The sequence below is a fragment of the Vitis vinifera genome, chromosome 14, assembly GCF_030704535.1.
Source record: "Vitis vinifera cultivar Pinot Noir 40024 chromosome 14, ASM3070453v1".
NCBI lineage: Eukaryota > Viridiplantae > Streptophyta > Magnoliopsida > Vitales > Vitaceae > Vitis > Vitis vinifera.
In genome coordinates, this window is record NC_081818.1 from 29,322,256 (window position 1) to 29,336,447 (window position 14,192).

General features: G+C 27.9%; 1 protein-coding gene across 3 annotated transcripts; it reads left to right on the top strand.

Moving 5' to 3' along the window:
* The first annotated feature begins 10,647 nt into the window (after positions 1–10,647).
* On the top strand, positions 10,648–13,752 carry LOC100268107 (probable leucine-rich repeat receptor-like protein kinase At1g35710). Of its 3 annotated transcripts, XM_019224719.1 has the most exons (3): positions 10,664–11,074; positions 12,344–13,012; positions 13,237–13,752. In XM_019224719.1, the coding sequence occupies exons 1-3, from the start codon at positions 10,732–10,734 to the stop codon at positions 13,590–13,592; spliced, it is 1,368 nt and encodes a 455-aa protein (XP_019080264.1). In that variant the 5' UTR covers positions 10,664–10,731; the 3' UTR covers positions 13,593–13,752. The 3 variants fall into 3 exon arrangements, with proteins under 3 accessions (XP_010661041.1, XP_002277606.1, XP_019080264.1); XM_010662739.3 differs by having other exon boundaries at positions 10,648–13,012; positions 13,283–13,752; XM_002277570.4 differs by having other exon boundaries at positions 10,654–13,012.
* The last annotated feature ends 440 nt before the right edge of the window (positions 13,753–14,192 follow it).

Consider the following 14,192-nt stretch of genomic DNA (forward strand, 5'->3'; position numbering starts at 1 on the left):
CTCCACCATCTCACTTTCGTTGCGGTTAAGGAGCCAGCAACTGCTCAACGTGGTGGCAAGAACAACGTGGTATGATGGAAGCCACGAATATAAAGATTTTAAAAGGAAAAAATGGTCCTGAACTCGTCTGCTATTATCTTCAGAAACACCATCTAAACAAAGAGAGATTAGAGTTTGGAAATCAAGTTTTTTGAAACCGACTACAATGACTGGAGGTAAGTAGACTATTCTTAGTCTTTTTCAGTTTTGATTCATATTGCAAATCCATTGGAATCATATATATATATATATATAGCATGTAAACAACTTACATATTTTAGTTATTATGCTTTAAAAATAGTAATTATGCTTCCTATATAAAATAAAATATATTTTAATCTTTTTATTTTGAAAATAAACAATGGTGTTGTTTTTCAAATATTTCAATTCTATTACACCTTGTCCCAACTTTTCCAAAAATACAACATAGAAGATAGAAAGAGTTTTATCTCATATATTTAAAACATTTAAATTAGGAAGGTTTTTTAGATAGGAAATAAAATCAGATTAGGTGATGAATAAGTGAATATAAATTGCTTTTTTTTTCATATGTAAACTTGGAGCAAGGGAATAGGCTGTTATTGTCTAGTTTTTCTGTCGGGTTAGAAGACAGCTAGGTGGATGGTCAGCAAGAGAAGCCCGTGGACACCAATATTTTTAATCTATATTTAATATATATATATATATATATATATATATATATATATATATATATATATATATATATATATATATATATTGAAAATAATTTTTGTATTCAGTACTTTATTTTGAATTATTTTTCATATTTATATAAATATTTTTAAAAGCACTTATATTGATTCTAAAACCAAAAATAAAAATAAAAAATATATCCAAATGTAATCATAGTAATTATCATAATGTTTTATTTGAACTTTAAATAATTTTAAAAAATTCTTAAAATTTTATTTAACTTTTATAATTTGTTATCGTCTATATTTTGTTTTTGTCAAGTCTTCATCTACATTTATGTAACATTCTGTGGTCTATCAAAGATTCTCAAATTTTTTTATTTCATTCTCATTTTAATTGTTTTGGTTTGTTTTCATCAAGTCTTTATCTAGTCTTATGCAAGGATGAAAATATTGATAATTATGGATATATCGGTACTTCGATTTTACGGATATATTGAAAATATATCGGGCGGATATTTTGGAAAAAAATATCGATAAGGTTAAAATTGATCAAAATTTATAAACATACAAGAAAACTTCATAAAAATGTAATTAGAAGTATAATAGATATTTTAAAGTTGTTTTATTAAAGAATTTGATATATGTATAATATGATTTATCATATTTGATAATAATAACGTATGCATCGATAAAAATATGAATTTTATAAATGTACATTTATTATTAAATTAAATTAAATATTATTTCATAATAATATTATGATATTTGATTATAATATGTCTAACTTAAAAATATATATTAATATTAAAATTATGATCCATTTAATTCAATTGTATTAAATGATATAAAATAAATTATGATATATGTATAATTTTTTAATATTTAATTAATTTATTAATGATATTAAAAACACTATGAAGAAAATTATTGTGATAATTTTTATAATATCAAAACTTAAAAAAATATAAAATAAAAACTCTTATAAATGAAATTAAAAGCGTAATAGACATTTTAGTGTTTTTTTTTTAATAAATTGATATACATATATATATATATATATATATATATATATATATATATATATATATATATATATATATAATATTGTACATGTTAATAAAAAATATAAATTTGATAAGTGTACATTGATTATTAAATTATATAAAATATTATTTGATGATAATATTGTGATATGTGATTATAATATGTTTAATTTTAAAATCTATTTAATATTAAAATTCTGATATATTATAAATAAATTATGATAAATGTATAAATTTTTAATATATTAATAATATTAAAAACACTATGAATAAAATTATGATATATTTTTACTAATCAATTAAATGAAAATTTTTCATTCAATTATAAAATAGTTATAATTAATTTGTTATTTAAAGTGTTTTTTTTAATATTTTATTTATATCATAACTTTTGATATATATTTCTTTAGTGCATATTATATATTAAAGGGCACGTTTGCCCTAGTGGAGCTGGGGATGTATGTTGAACGCAGCAAAAAAAAGCTCAATTTTGAGCTTTGATCGCATTGACTAGTCGTTGACCACCGATATATCCATGCTATATATCGTTTCGCCACCCACCGATACACCGATATTTCGACGATATTTTCTTCCTTGGTCTTATGTAATATTTTGTAGTCTTCCAAAGAATCTTGAAAATTTTTATCCCATTCTCATTTTAATTGTGTTGTTATGTTTTCATCAAGTCTTTATCTAGTTTAATAATAAATCAACATATTCATACTATGTAAATAATACGTAATTTAATTTGTTGACTCATTTTGAAGTCAACTAATATGACTTTATAACTTAATTTAAGTCATTTGTTAATTAATTGATTAATAGATCAAAGTCTTTAAAAAAAAAATTAAAGAAAAAAACTATGAAAAATATAGGGAAAATTGGATAAGAAGTCATTTTTTTCATATTAGAAATGAAATTTTTTTAGTATATGTATCCTTTCTCTATTCATTATTTATTCAAATGCAACTTCTCTATTTATTTTTCCAATTTGATAATAGCATTATGCGATCAAAGAATTGCATGAGATTGATACATAATGCATTGTGATATTTGAATGACATTATTGATCTTAACTATGTCATAATGAAATACTTTTTTCTTCAAATACTAAAATTTGACATCCCTTCTTTTTTCATTTTTACTCTATAATTTCTTATAACTTATCAATTTATAATAATGATGATAATAATAACAATGAAAATAATAGTAATGATAATAACAGAGAAATCCTTCTAATTTCTTTTTAAAAATTAGAAGGATTTTTATGCACATAATCAATCCATTGTCAAAGCAAATTGAATTATTTCACAATGTGGTGAAGATCGATAATGAATTTATTGAGTATTTTTAAAAGTCCTACCTTATCTATTTTCCAAAGTATTTAAAATTTTGTATAAAATAAAATTATTTAATCATGTATAAGAAGAGCACTAAAAAATATTGGTGGGAGAGTGGAAATGGTATCATGGCACCCAAACACCCAATGACATACAAGTGATGCTTATTAAGTCATATTTTTTAAAAAACAATATTCTTAAAATTAAATAATATTGATGAACTACAAGTAATATCGGTTAGTCATATGCTGGGATATAAAGTAAATTCTTATTACCTAACCTGTATAGCTTCCACTGCGGGAGCCAAGTTGGATCTAACAAATAGAGTTTGTCAACATTTTCAATCACCCACCGGAGATCAAGCTTATATCGCATTACTTAAAAGGGACTCTTGATCATGGTCTTTGAACCTCTCGTAATTAAAAAAATTTCACATTGTCTTGCTTATGTGATGCAAATTGAGTAGGATGTCCGATTACTAAGGCTATGTTTGGTTCTCAGAAAATTTGAGGGAAAATGCAAGGGAAAGAAAATACGAAGAAAAAATAGAAGAAAAGAAAAAGTGAAGGAAAATAAAAAATGGATTAAAAGTTGATAAGTTATTTTTATTTTTTACTTCAAACTCATTTTATTTATTTTAACTCATTAATATAAAGATTAAATAATTTTAAAATACATAAGTTTTTAATTAGTTTTAATTATATTTGATTTTCTTTTATATTTTTCATAAGACAACCAAACATGAAAAAATTATTTTCCTTTGCATTTTTTTTCCTTCCTTAGTATTTTCCGGGAACCAAACATAACCTAAAAGAAGCTCCAGAAGCTACTGCATTTTTATGGCGTCAATTGTATTTTATGATCATCTAAGAACCAACCTACTGTTGCTCGATCAAGTGGTAAAGCTGAATATCGGTCCTTGGCCTCCAATACAACACTCACTTGCATTTCTTTCTTAGTTCATGAAATCGGTATTTCTTTTTCAAATCCTTTATAACATCTTTGTGACAACATGAAAAAAAAAAAATTGAGATATTCATGCTAATAAGAGTGTTAAGTTGCGATAGTGATAAAACATCTTTGATTTTATATAAAATTAGACGTCACATTTACTTAATTTTTTTAATAGTAGCATATTTTTTTTAAAATGATACTATTTAAATTGAATAATTTAGGTGAACTATGAATACAAGTACAACGTTAATGCTCCTCATTTTATTGAAATATAATATATCATTAACAGTTTTGAATATTCAGCATGTTAGTCAAAAGCCTAGCATTGCCTATCTAACCTCAATTCAATCACTTTAGGATTGGACTTGGGCTTACTTTCAGAGTTTAACTCTAGCCTATGAGTTGGGCCAAGCTCGTTCAGCATTAAACCCTAAAAAGTAGGGATGGCAACGGGGCGGGTTTTTTCAGGCACCCGCCCCGCCCCGCCCCGCCCCTACCCTAATGGGACGGGGTTGAAATTTAATAAACAGGTTTTTAACGGGTATGAGATTTTTTTTTTAAACCCGGGGCGGGTTCGGGACGGGTTCGGGTATTGCCCCATCCCGCCCCGCCCCACCCCGTTTACATATAAAATCAATTTTAAAATTTAATTTAATTTAAATTTTAAAATTAATTTTATTTTACTATTTTTAATATATAGATAATAATAATAAAAAATTAATAAAATAAGTTATAAAAAATATAATAATTTTATTATTTATAAATATATTTATTTTAATGTAATTAAAAATTTTAAAAGCAAATTTTTAAAAAAATTAAAAAAAAAAAAAAAAAAAAAAAAAAAAAAAAGGAGGCTAAACGAGGCGGGTTTGGGAATTTCCCATACCCGCCCCGCCCCGTTTAATTTTTTAAACGGGACGGGGATGGGAATTATTTTTAATAAACGGGGCGGGGTTGGGATGGGGGCAACGGAATTTCTCATACCCGCCCCGTTGCCATTCCTACTAAAAAGGGGTTGATTTTGTTGACACCCTCTTAGATTTAGTATAAATATATTAAGTTATTATTGATTTTAAACTTCATTAATTAGACAACACTCTTATAAATATATTTTAAATATAAAATTTATCTTTTAGAGAATAAATTAATTTATTTTTAAAAGACACACCTACATAATTTTCTTTTATAAAAGATTTCTCTAAAAAATATATTTTATAAATATAATAAATTTATAAAGTGCTAATTAATGAAATTTAAAACTAATAACAGTTAAATATATTTACAACAAATCTCAAGAGATCTCAATGAAATTAACCCTAAAAATAAATATGATCTAAATATGCTTTAAAAAAATAAATGAAAAAAATAAACGAAAATAAAATAAAATATAAAATATAAACCCATCATCATTGATATAGAAGACAAAAATTTAGAAGAAAAATGATTCATCATTAACTTCTAAAATAAAATAAAATTTTTTAAATAAAAAAAAAGCCCTACATTTGTTTCAGTCATGATAATCGAATGAAAAATGATGTAAATACATTAATTTCATGTGTGCACTTAGTTATTTTAGTTATTATGTTTTAAAAATATGAATTATGCTGCTTATATAAAATAAAATACATTTTAATCTTTTTGTTTTGAAAAAAACAAACGGTCTTGTTTTTCAAATTTTCAATTCTATTACACGGTCTGCCAATTTTTCCAAAAATACGTACATAGAAGATAAGATAGAAAAAGTTTTTATGTCATATATTAAAAATACTTAAATTAGGAAGGTCTTTTAGATAGGACAGAAAATCAGATTAATGTGATGAATAATTGAATATAAATTGTTTTCTTCAGACGTAAACTTGCAGCAAGGGAATAGACTGTCATTGTCTACATTTTTTGTTAGGTTAGAAGAGAGCCAGGTGAGTGGTCAGCAAGAGAATCACGTAGACACCAATATTGCAGATTTTAGCCGTGGACTGAAAAAGACTGGCTTGACTTGGTGTGTGTTTCTGGGGGGGCGGGGAGTCTTCAAACGTAAACTTGCAGCAAGGGAATAGACTGTCATTGTCTACATTTTTTGTTAGGTTAGAAGAGAGCCAGGTGGTGGTCAGCAAGAGAATCACGTAGACACCAATATTGGAGATTTTAGCCGTGGACTGAAAAACACTGGCTTGACTTGGTGTGTGTTTCTGGCGGGGGCGGGGGAGTCTTCAGACGTAAACTTGCAGCAAGGGAATAGACTGTCATTGTCTACATTTTTTGTTAGGTTAGAAGAGAGCCAGGTGGGTGGTCAGCAAGAGAATCATGTAGACACCAATATTGGAGATTTTAGTCGTGGACTGAAAAACACTGGCTTGACTTGGTGTGTGTTGGGAGGGGGGGGGGGGGAAGTTTAAAAATAAAGCACTTTTATTTTTTGGAAACAAGAGAAGTAGTACCAAAGTATTTTGTATAAAAATACAAGGTAAATTCCTATCTTATGTATAGTTCCTAATTTTAAGAAGAAAAAATAAAAATTATATCTAAACATAACCTTTGTAATGATCATAAATGTTTTATTTAAATTTTAAATTAAATTTCTTTTATAAAATTTCATAATTTGTTATGGTCTACATTTTGTTTTTATCAAAGTCTCTATCTAGTTTTATTACTTGTCATTCTTTAAATTCGATTGAGTCTTCCAAGTCTTCTCATTGGCCTTCTGCGTAAACGTGGTGTAGGCTTGGAAGATTCAATGAATAAATCCATCATTGATACATCAATGGTTTTTTCTTCAACTTATTTGACGGGAAGCCTACCTAACGTATGGAATCTGGGGTGGGTGCAGTTGCTTAATGGATCTGAATTGCAAGCTCCTAGAAACTATGCCCTAGTGTTCATACACATTTTGAACACCAAACCAAAGAGAAATATTATATGCAAGAGGAAAATGGACATTTACTTTTAGTGCAGTCCACCAGAAATTAAGTCATAAATTACGTGGACATTAATATTAATATTATGTTTACAGCAGTGGTGGTAGTTACCATCGCCATTCAAGTGGTTGGTATAAATGTTTCAATGCTTCATGTTAGACATGCTTATAAAGGTGAATTCTTTTGAAAAGGATGAACTCAATATTTGACCGAGTAATGGATATTCTTTCTACGAACAAGTTCAATGGGGGTGAATTCTTCGTAATATGCAACCTGATATTAGTTAGATAGTAAGTGGAAAATGACCAAGGGTCAAAGAAGTGGAATATTCTTATTGGCGAAAAGAAATAACAAGTGACAATTTAATATTGAATTTTAAATGAAAATAAAATAAAATATAAACCCATCATCGTTGATATAGAAGGCAAAAATTTAGAAGAAAAACGATTCATCGTTACCTTCTTAAGAAAAAAAGAAAAAAGCCCACATTTGTTTTAGTTGTAATAATCAAAAAGAAAAAAAAGACATCAAAAATAATGAAAGGTAAAAAATGATGTAAATACATTAATTTCATGTGTGTACTTAGTTATTTTAGTTATTATGTTTTAAGAATATTAATGATGCTCCCTCTATAAAATAAAATACATTTTAATCTTTTTGTTTTGAAAAAAACAAATGGTGTTGTTTTTCAAATATTTCAATTCTATTACACATTCTGCCAATTTTTCCAAAAATACATGCATTGAAGATAAGATAGAAAGAGTTTTATGTCATATATTAAAAATATTTAAATTCAGAAGGTCTTTTAGATAGGACAAAAAATCAAATTAATGTGATGAATAATTGGATATAAATTGTTTTCTTTAGACCTAGACTTGCAACAAGGGGATTGACAGTCATTGTCTACCGTTTTCATTAGGTTGGGAGAGAGCCAGGTGGGTAGTCAGGTCAGCAAAAGAATCATGAGGACACCAATAATCGAGGCTTTAGTCGTGGACCCCAAAAAAGTAGTTTGACTTGGTGGATGTTTGGTAAAACAATTTAATAGTTGAAAGTGATTTAATAATTTAATTTAAGTTATTAAGTAAATTAAATATATTTGATAAAATAATTTAATAATATGACTTAAAGTAAAAGATAATTAACTTATTTTTAATTTTGTATCTTTATTTTTCTTTTTTATTCTTATTTACCCTAATTACCTTCCACGATTTCTTTTACTATTTCATGATCTTCATTGTTAATCGATCTCTTTTACCCGAATTATAATATATGAGAATAAATATATTAATTTGATGATTTAGAATAAATTTTAAGTTAATTTTATTAAATAATCTTAATACTTGAAGTAAAAATTAAGTAATAAGTTTTAAGTTAACAATTTAAGTATAATTTAATTTATAATCAACTTAAATCATTAAGTAATAAGTTTAAATTTTACTAAACACCCCCTTAGTGTGTGTTTCCGAAGAGAAAATAGTCTCTTATATTGATTCTACGAGCCAAGAACAATTGAAAACAAGAAAAGTAGTACCAAAGTATTTTGTATAAGAATACAAGGTAAATTCTTGTCTTATGCACAATTTCTAATTTTAAAAATAAAAAATAGAAAGTATATATAAATATAACATTTATATTTAAAAGCACTTATATTGATTCTAGGAGTCAAAAAACAAAACAGATTTTGGTTTTGGAAACAAGAGTAGTACCAAAGTATTTTATACAAGAATACAAAGTCAATTCCTATCTTATGTACAATTTATATTTTTTAAATGAAAAATAGAAAATATATCTACATGCAACCTTAATAATTATTATAAATGTTTTATTTGAACTTCAAATTTTCTTTTACTTCATAATTTAAAATTTTTCCCTAAAATTTTATTTAATTTTTATAATTTATTATTGTTTGTGTTTTGTTTTTTTAAAGTCTTTATCTAGTTTTATATAATATTATGTAGTTTTTCAAAGACTCTTGGAAAATTTTATCTTATTCTCATTTTGATTGTATTGTTTCATTTTTCTCAAGTCTTTATCTAGTTTTATAACGAGTTGACAAATTCATACCATGTAAATCATACATAATTTAATTTGTTGACTCATTATGAATGTTTTATTTAACCTTTAAATTTTCCTTTAATCATTTGCTTGTGAAGGGTCATTTTTTTCATTTTGTTAGACCTATTTGGTTTCATAATAAGTCAACAATGTGTAAATCATAAGTAATTTAATTTGTTAACTCATTATGAATATTTTATTTGACCTTTAAATTTTATTTTAATCATTTGTATTTGTAAGGATGATTCTTTTAATTTTGTTTGACTTATCAAGCCTCTCATTTTCACGTGAAATCTTGTAAAGTTTTCCAAAGCCCCTTGAAAAATTTTGCTTCATTCTTCATTACTTCCACAAAGTTTTCCAAAGCTCTGTGGAAAATATTGCTTCATTCATCATTGTGAAAACTTCCAAAAAGTTTTTCAAAGCTCCTTGGAAAATATTGCCACATTCATCGTAATGAAATCTTCCAAATATCCATTATTGGGAATAAATAACGTATAAACTTGATTGAGTAATCACATTATTTAGAACCTATTTATGATCTATTTTAGTTAAAAGATTCTTAATTTATAGTATTTTTTGTTATTAGTGTTTCTACTAGAAAAACTTTTTAAGAAAAATCCATTAGTATTTATATGTAATAAAAAATATTTTCATAATGTTTTTAGTAATGTATTATATATTTAGATGTAATAAAAATTATTTTTATAATTTTTTTAATAATGAATTATATATAACCTAAAAAATATAAAATCTCCTACCATATGATTATCCATGTGTCATTCTAGATGATTAGCTAAATTTTTAAAAGCAAAAAACACTTTCATGTATTATATACGAAACACTTTTGGGCTTGTTTGAATCATTTTCAAACATATTATAAAGATTTTTTTTATACATCGTTGGTACTCATCATTCTTTACATACGGTTGACTCATTGAAGTCTTCTTCTTGGTCTTTATGAAAACATGATGTAGCTTGGAAAAATCTATGAATAAATCCAACATTGATCAACGTCAATTTTTCTTATGGGAAGCCTACCTAACGTGGAATATGGGGTGTGTCGTTTAATTGAATTCAATTGCATGCTCTTGGAAATTATTCCCTAGACTATATTTTTTGTGTTCATATGGTGACATGTTGAAAATGTATTTCATTTTTATAGAAAGAAATAATCCATGCATACAAATTTTGAACACTTAATCAAGGAGAAATATTAAATTGAAGAGAAAAATGGCACCATACTCTCATAAGATTCAATATATTAGTTTTTTTTATATAAGTAAATAATTAATTAATCAAAGACTTCAAAGAAAATATTTCTGTGAATTATATATATATATATATATATATATATATATATATATATATATATATATATATATATATAATTTATAAAGGATTTAGATAGGAAAGAAAAAGAGGTTTAAAATGAATAAACTTGCCTTCTTTGTATATGTTAGAAAAGAGCCAGCTGGGTGACGAGCATTTGTGTTCACATTTACTTTTATTGCAGTCCACTTAAAGTCTACACAAGAAATTAAATCATGAATGACGTGGACAATAATATTAATATTATTAGAGACTTTAGGAGTCGACTGATAAAGAGTTGCTTGACTTGGTGTGTTTCCAAGAAGGGAAGAGGCTCTTTCTTAGACACCAACCAATATTTATATTTATATTTGCATTATAAAAGTGTGTAGTAAGGTTTAATTGCACAGAATTAAAGATGGCGTCCTCCATTATAATTTCTCCAGCAGTGGTTGTAGTTACCATTACCAGTATCATGATGATAATGTTATTCTCTCTTGCCAATGCATTATCATCACCATCTTCATCAACTGATGAGGCAGAGGCTCTGCGCAGCACCGGTTGGTGGAATTCTACCTCTGCTCATTGCAACTGGGATGGTGTATATTGCAATAATGCCGGAAGAGTTACTCAAATCGCCTTTTTCGATTCAGGAAAAAAATTGGGTGAGCTTAGCAAATTGGAGTTTTCTTCATTTCCCAGCCTGGTTGAGCTCTTCCTTTCTGACTGTGGACTCAATGGCAGCATCCCACACCAAATAGGTACTCTTACTCAACTCATCATCCTATATCTCCCTTTAAACAATCTTACAGGTGAGCTACCTCTTTCCTTGGCTAACCTCACTCAGTTGGAGTACCTCTCCCTTCATTCTAATCGACTACATGGTTCGATTCCTCCTGAAATTGGGAAAATGAAGAATCTGATTTATTTTATTCTCCATGATAACAACCTTACTGGTGTCATCCCTTCATCTTTTGGTAATCTTACCAATCTGACTTATCTTTATCTTGGCAGTAATCAAATAAGTGGTTTTATCCCTCCTCAAATTGGGAAAATGAAGAACCTGGAGTTCCTCTCTCTTTCTTATAACGGACTACATGGTTCAATTCCTCCTGAAATTGGGAAATTGCAGAATCTGAATTATTTGTTTCTAGACTATAACAACCTTACTAGTGTCATCCCTTCATCTTTTGGTAATCTTACCAATCTGACTTATCTTTATCTTGATAGTAATCAAATAAGTGGTTTTATCCCTCCTCAAATTGGGAAAATTAAGAACCTGGAGTTGCTTGAACTTTCTTATAACGGACTACATGGTCCAATTCCTCTTGAAATTGGGAAATTGAAGAATCTGAAAATTTTGAATTTGGGTTATAACAACCTTATTGGTGTCATCCCTTCATCTTTTGGTAATCTTACCAATCTAACTTATCTTACTCTTGGAGGTAATCAAATCAGTGGTTTTATCCCTCCTGAAATTGGGAAAATGAAGAATCTGATTTTTTTTAATCTGGGTTATAACAGCCTTACTGGTGTCATCCCTTCATCTTTTGGTAATCTTACCCATCTAACTTCTCTTATTCTTAGAGGAAATCAAATCAATGGTTCCATCCCTCCTGAAATTGGGTATCTTTTGGATTTATTATATCTAGATCTCAATACGAATCAAATAAGTGGTTTCATCCCTGAAGAAATACTGAATTTGAAGAAATTGGGTCATCTAGACATCAGTAATAACTTAATAAGTGGAAAGATACCTTCAGAGTTGGGAAATTTGAAAGAAGCAATATACTTCAATCTCTCCCGCAATAACATCTCTGGCACCATTCCTCTTTCTATTTCTAACAACATGTGGACGTTATTTGATTTATCACACAATCAGTTGGAGGGTCAATCTACAGCTCCACTAGAGGCATTTGACCACAACAAAGGTTTATGTGATGGAATCAAAGGTTTGTCGCATTGCAAGAAAAGACACCAAATCATTCTCATCATTGCTATTTCTTTATCTGCAACCTTGTTGCTTTCAGTTGCAGTCCTTGGGTTTCTCTTCCGCAAACAAAAGATAAGAAAAAATCAATTACCCAAGACAACAAAGGTAAAAAACGGAGATCTATTTTCCATATGGGATTATGATGGTGTGATTGCTTATCAAGACATCATCCAAGCAACCGAGGATTTTGACATCAAATACTGCATAGGCACGGGAGGCTATGGGAGCGTTTACAGAGCACAACTGCCTTCCGGGAAGGTGGTTGCCTTGAAAAAACTTCATGGATGGGAAAGAGATGATCCAACTTACTTGAAAAGCTTTGAAAATGAAGTTCAAATGCTATCAAGAATACAACACCGTAACATTGTGAAACTTCATGGCTTCTGTCTACATAACAAATGCATGTTTCTAGTTTACAAATATATGGAAAAAGGAAGCTTGTATTGTATGCTAAGGGATGAAGTTGAGGTTGTGCAATTGGATTGGATAAAGAGGGTGAATGTTGTTAAAGGCATTGCTAATGCGTTATCTTACATGCATCATGACTCTACCTTGCCTATCATTCATCGAGACATATCAAGTAACAACATTCTTCTAGATTCCAAGCTTGAAGCATTCGTAGCAGATTTTGGCACTGCAAGATTGTTAGATCCTGATTCATCCAATCAAACCCTTCTTGCAGGCACATACGGATATATTGCACCAGGTAAACTAGACTATAACCTTCATTAATGTTTCATTGCTTACCCTACAAACAATTTACAAAACATTAATCTTTTCAATTGTCACACCCTCATAAAATTTCAAAAGTTTTCTAGAGATTGCAAAATATTTATGTTGTAAGCTTTCTTTGTGTTTGGTTTTTGATAAGTGTGTATTAAGATTTTTTCTTATAACAAAAATATTCATTTTTTTACATATATATTGTAGAGCTTGCCTATACTATGGTTGTGACTGAAAAATGCGACGTTTATAGCTTTGGGATGGTAGCATTGGAAACAATAATGGGAAAGCATCCAGGAGATCTTGTCACCTCATTATCAGCTTCATCAACTCAAAACATAACATTAAAGGATGTATTAGACTCCCGTCTTTCATCTCCTAAAGGTCCACAAGTTGCTAATGACGTAGCTCTTGTAGTATCATTGGCGCTCAAATGTCTCCATTGTAATCCACGATTTCGTCCATCTATGCAACAAGTGTCTTGGAGACTTAGCGCTAGCAAGTCATTTCCACAACCCGTTGGTGCAATATCACTTTTGCAATTGAAAAATGAAGAAATTTAAATGCCATGTGAGTTTATATGTAATTGGAAGGAAGGATTTTTTTTTTTTTTTTTTTTTTGTCATTTTCCTTTGTCATATTAGTAATAAGAAATTTGTAGTATATGTATCCTTTATTTCCCATTAATTACTCAAATACAATTTTTCTATTTATTTTTTCAAAGTGATAATAGCATTATGTGATCAAAAGAATTGCATCAAATTGATATATAATGCTTTGTAAACTTTGAATGAGATTATTAATCCTAACATTACCTTATTTTTCCTTTAAATTAATACCAAAATGTGACATCGTATTTTATTTTTTTCATTCATAATTTCTCCTATCTAAAAGGAGCTTAACAATTTATAAACAATTATAGTAATAATAATCATCATTTTATTGGACAAAAATCCCTCTAACTTTTCTTTTCCTTTTAACAATTCTAACATTTCACATTCTAATGAATCTAATTTGTAATCTTTGTTGCCAAACACAATTGTACAATAAAAGTGGGAAAAAAGTGAATTGAATAATAGCAATATGATTATATCTACGTGATGTAGTGATTTTAGGAAGCGTCTCTAAACTTTCTAACACTTGAAAATTTATATCTTTCAAAA

Coding starts and splice junctions, on each gene's coding strand:
- LOC100268107 (XM_002277570.4), top strand. CDS start 10,732: ATGGCGTCCTCCATTATAATTTCTCCAGCAGTGGTTGTAGTTACCATT. Junction 13,013..13,236: donor ATACGGATATATTGCACCAG/GTAAACTAGACT, acceptor TATATATTGTAG/AGCTTGCCTATACTATGGTT.